At 58.4% G+C, this 6000-nt stretch overlaps 1 protein-coding gene across 2 annotated transcripts in view; it reads left to right on the top strand.

The window, feature by feature from the left end:
- The first annotated feature begins 3526 nt into the window (after window positions 1-3526).
- Window positions 3527-6000, top strand: part of SUSD4 (sushi domain containing 4) — a 69080-nt gene continuing 66606 nt past the window's right edge. Inside the window, exons 1-2 of one of the 2 annotated variants that reach the window (XM_069484595.1) lie at window positions 3527-3649; window positions 4236-4406. In XM_069484595.1, the coding sequence (XP_069340696.1) occupies window positions 4271-4406 (136 nt within the window). In that variant the 5' untranslated portion in view covers window positions 3527-3649; window positions 4236-4270. Of the gene's footprint in view, window positions 3650-4235; window positions 4407-6000 lie in introns of those variants that run through there. The other variant, XM_069484596.1, reaches the window with a different exon arrangement.

Genomic DNA, 6000 nt, shown 5'->3' with positions numbered 1-6000 from the left:
AGAAAAATCTATGGTATCGTCTTTCCATAAATCCTGCCTTGCTGTACATTTTGTTCCACAATTTGCTGCTTTCACTCGGCAACAATGTTTCATAGCGCTCTCCATGTTGCTACATGGAAATCTAATTTTGTCCTAATGGCTACATAGTGTTCCTTAGTATGACTAGACCACGATTTATTTACTCATTTCGTTATTCAGGCTGTTTCCAGTTTTCCACTATTACAAAAATATCCGCAGTGAGCGTCTTCGCACCTGCTTTCCTGAGCGCTTACTATGTGCTAGGTGTGCTTCAGATGCCTTCAAGGCACAATCCCACTGAATCCCCTGGACGCTTGGGTGAAGTGAGCACTGGCATCGTCTTTGGACGAAGTGCTTGAGGCGAATGTGCTGGGTTTCTTTAAGGTTAGATACCAAGCAGGGCCAATGTACCCCTCTCTGTAGTGGCAGCGTGTTTTAAGAGCACCTGGGATTTGTTTTAATGAGGCACGGTAAGACACAGGGACATAGAAACGTCTGCCATGAAGGAAGGAGTTTCCCATACGGGGGGATGGGGGGGTCATGGCAGACCACGTGGGACCACCAGACGAAGCCCTGGGGTGAGCCTAAAGGCGGAGCGAGTGAGGTGGGGCAGGGAACGGAGCAAGAGCCCTCCTTGTGGTTCTGTGGGACGGAGCAGGTGAGGACTCCTGGCGTTCATAGAAATAGCTGTGGAATGGTGGAGAAACTATTAGGGTGAAGCTGAATTCAAGTCTGAGGCCCTTATTGGCCGGGTGGTCCTGAGCGAAGGCATAGACCTCCTTTGTCCTCACCGGCCTCCCCAGGAGCGTAAGCCCAGCTCTGTTTCTGTTATGGGCTGGACTGCGTCCCCCCACCCCAATTCATACGTTGACTACCTCAGAACGTGACTATATTTGGACCCAGGGCCTTTGAGGGGGGAATTAATTTAAAATAGGGTCTTAGGGGGGTCCCTAATCCAATATGACTGGTATTTTTAATAAAAAGAGGAGACTAGAACACAGACACACAGAGGAAAGGCCGTGTGATCACACAGGGAGAAGGTGACCCTCTGCAAACAAGGACAGAGGGCTCAGAAGGAACCACCCTGCTGACACCCTCACCTTGGACCTCCAGCCTCCAGGACTGTGAGAAAATGGATCTCTGTTGTTTAAGCCACCCAGGCTGTGGGATTTTGTTAGGCAGCCCTGCAAAAATAATACAGGGGATAGTGCAGAAAACTTACAAAATGGGATGCTGTAGCTGCCCCCCAAATGCTTGTCTCCCTCACTTGCATTAATTAAAGCAAATTGTTTAAAATACAAAGTGGCCAGTACTGCCCTGCACTGATCAGAACCCACAGAATGAAGCCGGAGCCCCTTTCTGGAAACACACTTTGATTGCTGGGGGTGGGTCGTCATCGAGAAACCAGGTCACGTTCCAAGAAAGACCACAGGCTGGTGAGGAGTCTGAGAAACGTCCCGCTGCAGGAAGTAGCTGTGTTTAACCCAGAAAAGAGAAGACTCAAGGGGACATGAAGGCATCTACAAATGGGTGAAACGCTCTCTTAAGAGAGAGGAATTCGACTTAGCTGTGTGGGCCCGGAGCAGAGACCAGAATCAGTGGGTGAAGGTTTCAGGGAGGTAGATTTCAGCCCAGTCTAAGGAAGGCTTTGCTGAGAGAGCTGTGGGCAAACACAACAGGTTTCCTCGAGAAGTAGTCGATGAAGCTGGATGACCACTCGTTAGAAATGTCGGAGAGCGGGACAAAAGCACAGATCCCATGTTTGGCCCAGATAAACTTGGCTGTTCCTTTGGGTCCGGCCATCCCTGTGTAAATGGCTTGTCCTCCAGCTAAAGGACAGATTTCAACACACTGAGACACATCTCCTGTGATGGTAAAAACGTGTGCACGGTCAACAAACATTTTTGATCTTTTTTGATTCTATGGGGATTAGGAAAGATTTAGAAAATTTACTGAGAAAAAAATGGAATAAATATTAGAACTGTAGGACAGGCATAGGACCTTAGAAACAGGGAAGATGTCCAACTGAGGTTTTTGGAGCCCCGAAGTACAAGCTTTAGCCGGAAGCGACTTGTGCTAGTCGAAATCTGAAACTTATTCTGTGCAAGGCTGCCATCTCCATTTTACAAATTGAAAAAAAAAAAAATACTGAGCTTGATTTATCTACTAAAAGCTAATCTATCCTGAAAGAATTTGTTAAAATCACTCCTAGTAAGGGTGTACTGTAAAAGCTGTAATTTCCTAACTACCATCAGTATGTGAGATTTGGGGAAAGTCGATAGAGGCGAGGGATGATTTGGTGGCTGTATTAGGAGCATGGTTTTCACGTCCACCAGTTCCTACAGAATCATGGAGTGTCACTGGCTCTCAAGTGTCACTGGCCCGCTGCCTGCGGGCACCACCTCATAAGCTGACACCCCCTAATCTCCGTGGCTGGAACGCGGGTCCTCCGACTCCAGCCGGCCGAGGGAGGCCCGAGCCGGTGCGGGGTGAGAGCCGCGCCCGCTGCGGGCTGAGCCTGGACAGCAGAAGCCGCGCAGGGACCGCACGGATCCGGCGAACTCTCTCCACTGGGGCTGGGGGGGCAAACACCCCGACCCCCTGGGTTCCGATCCGCGGCCCCGGCTGCCTCCCCTCCCCCAGGTACCCAACCTGCTGGGTGGCACAGACCCCCCCCATCTCCGCGACGCCCCGCTGCCTCCTCCCCAAGACGGCCGAGTCCGCACTCAACGCCTGCGGCCGGCAAAGGGAAAATACCGAGGGTGCAGGGCACGGGGACAGTGTCTCCCAACCACCTCAGGTTGTCCTTCGGGCTCCCAGGGGACCCGCAGACCCTTGGCAGGGGTTGGCGGAGGGGCGTAGCGGAGGAAATTAAGAGACTTTGGCAGTTGGCAGCCCCCTGCTCAAGTTGAGCCTGTTGGTGGCGAGGGTCCTGGGCGGGGACCCGCCGCCGCGCTCTCCGGCCTCTCGGTTTGCAGCCACCGCGGCAGCAGCAGGCCGGGTGCCCCGCGCCGCCCCGAGCGCTGGGAGCACCGAAGGCCGCGCGGAGACTGCGGCGGGCCCCGGGGCTCGCGCGCGGCGGGGCGGGGGCCGCCGTCCAGCGCCTGGGACCCGGCGACGCGGCTGTGCCTGCGTTCGGGAGCGGCCGCCGGGCGCCTGGCGGCCCGACAGGTGCAGGCGCGCGGGCTTCCCATTGGTCGCGGCGGCGGCGGCGGCGGCGGCGGCCCCGTCCCCCTCCCCGCCCTCGCCGGTCCCCCTGCCCCGCCGCGGCGCCCGCTCGGTTGGCGGAGGCGCGTCCCCGCGCGCGCGCGCGCTCCCGGCCGCGCGCCCCGCGCCCCGCGCCCCGCCCCCTCCCCCCGCCCGCGCCGCCGCGCTCGCCGGCTCAGGTAGCGGGCGCGCGGCGCCTGCCCGGGAGCGCGCGGCCGGCCGGTCCTCCCCCCGCAGCCGCCCGCCGGGGGGGCCGGGGCGCGAGCGCGCGCGGGGGGCGCGGGGCCGGCGCCGCCGCCAGGCTTCCGTCTCGCTCGCTCGCGCGGCGGCGGCGGCGGAGGTCGCGCACAGATGCGGGCTCGGCTGGCGGGGGGCGGAGGCGGAGGCGGAGGAGGGAAGCGAGCTGCACGCATGAGCCCCACAGGTAAGGCGGCCCGGGCGCCCGGGGGGCGCTCTCCACCCCGGGGAGGCGCGCGCAGGCCGGGGAGGGGACTTGGCGCCCGCCGCTGCTCCCCGGGGGAGGAATTTTTTTGACAGCGCAGAGACCTCCCATTGGGGACGGGGGCAATGGGATCCATCCGGACCCCGGGGAAAGCCGGAGAAGTAGCTGGGGGCAGCCGCTGCCACGTCGTGAGATTCCCGAGTGAAAGGTGTAGGCCCGGGGAAAAGTGTTTTCTCAGCCCGCAGACGCCGCGAGGCTTCCGACTTTCCTGCCCCGGGCACCAGCGCTGAATCCTGGGGACCGGCGCGGAGCCGGTGTCGCCACCCCCTGCCCGCGCTCCCCTCCTCCACCCTCCGCGCGCGCGTGGCACCCGCGGCGGCGGCTCCTCCGTGCGCCCCGCGCGGGGGGCGGGCGGCCTCGCCGTGGGAAAGGGGGCGGAGGCCGCGCGGGGGAGGCCCGGGATGGAGCCTGGGGAGCCGCGGCGCCGGGTCCCCGCGCGGAGGAGGGGCGGCGTGGCCCCCGAGCCCCGACAGCCTGGGCGATCGCCGCGCTCCGCTCCCGGTTGCAGACTCCGGCGAGCTGGCTGCCCTCTGCGGATGAAAGATGTATCATGGAATGAACCCGAGCCATGGAGATGGGTTTCTAGAGCAGCAGCAGCCTCAGTGCCCCCAGAGACTCCTGGCCGTGATCCTGTGGTTGCAGCTGGCGCTGTGCTTCGGCCCCGCACAGCTCACCGGCGGTGAGTGGCTCCCGAGACTGGGGGGGGGGTGGCCCGGGACGGCCCCGGCGGGAGGGCGACCCGGGGGCCAAGACAGCCCTGCGCCACCCGCCCCCCCCATACACGCAGACTCCAGGGCTTCCTGAGACCCCGAGGGTCCCTGTTTCCCAGCCCAACATCCTCCTGCTTCAGACTCCCTGGAGTTCCCAGAACATTCCTCTGTGGGGCCCGCACAGATTCACGCACCCACGTTCTGCATGGAGCTTCCCACCGGGCGCCCAGCCTGGCTTCTCTGATGGAAGGACAGTACAGCCTGGCCCGTTATTCTCACTTTGGCCAAGAAAATGAGAGAAGGAAAAAAAAAAAAAAAGTGGTGTATCTGTGGACCTCTGACCCTTGTCCGTGCCCTCGGGGGACAGGGGCCAGGTGTCAGCTTCTGGATTTAGGCAGGAGTTGCGGGAACCACCTTGGAGAGCGTGAAGGATCTGAGAACGTGGCCAGACTGGCCGAAGGGCAGGTTTATTTAAAAGTTAACTTTCTCTTTCCTTGAGAGGTAGGAGAGGTGGTGTGTGCCAGCATGTCTGTGCCTGCCGGGGGCAGGAAGGGGCTGGAGGGGTTTCCTTCGGGTGTGTTTCTGGAAGATTGCTTTACCTACCAAGTCACCTGCTGCTCTATGAAGTGGAAGTTGGCGGAAATACAATTGATAGACCCGGTCTCTGTAGGTGGCTAATGTCTGACATATTTGGTTCTGGGGGAGGGGCTATCTTCTGGTTGTGGTGCGGGAAGGCAGATGGAGTTCCTGTCTGAATTTCCGAGCCTAAGTCTCTCTGCCTCCACGGCGCCTTGCTGTCCCTCATTCCTGTTCATTGCAAGTTTCCTTTCGAGCTTGCTGAGGTTAAAAGGAGCTGAAATACTGTTAACACGTAAATAGATTATAATTGGTTAAAATACAAGTATTAATCGGTATAAATAAACCATTTTAGTGTTTTTAAATATTGCTGTTTCAGAGAATTCGAAGGTGAAGATAGAAAAAAAAAAAACAGTGAAAGATTAGCAAAAGTGGAGGAGGGGAACATGAAGTTGGGCGGTGACACGGAGTAATCAATAAGTCAGGTGTTCTGCGAGGACATCTGGAAGATGCCCAGAGTGAGAAGGTGCTTATGGTGATGTACATCTGTCAGGATTAATGAGAAGACCCTTGCCTGGGGTGGGGACTTGGATTTTGTTTTTGTTTTTTAACAAGGGATAACTTTTTGGGTGCTGGAATTTTTTAGAGAGAAATGTCTCTGAGGTAGGTTTCCTCTTCGTAGAGGACAAGGTCAAATGTGAAGCCAAGGCAGCACCTGTGTGGCCGGCCAGGGGTCTGGTCATCGCCTCTGTCCGTCCCTGAACACCAGCTCTGCTTCCCGGGCAAGTGGGAATAGGTGGGCAGAACAGCGGTGACCGGATCTGGGTCCTTCCTCTCCTCCTCTTCTCTCGCCTCCCGGTTCTAGCTTTCATTCCCTCCAACCAGCTCCACGTGGCTTTTCCATCCTCTTGCTCCGTATCTCCCACGGAGAGGACAGATTAGTTAATCAAGGTTCATTTCCGTTCATTTTGACTGTTACTGGGCCAG

The sequence above is a fragment of the Eulemur rufifrons genome, chromosome 11 (genome assembly GCF_041146395.1).
Source record: "Eulemur rufifrons isolate Redbay chromosome 11, OSU_ERuf_1, whole genome shotgun sequence".
Lineage (NCBI taxonomy): Eukaryota > Metazoa > Chordata > Mammalia > Primates > Lemuridae > Eulemur > Eulemur rufifrons.
Note: the sequence above shows the minus strand (reverse complement) of the source record. Positions and strands in the feature narration are given on the sequence as shown.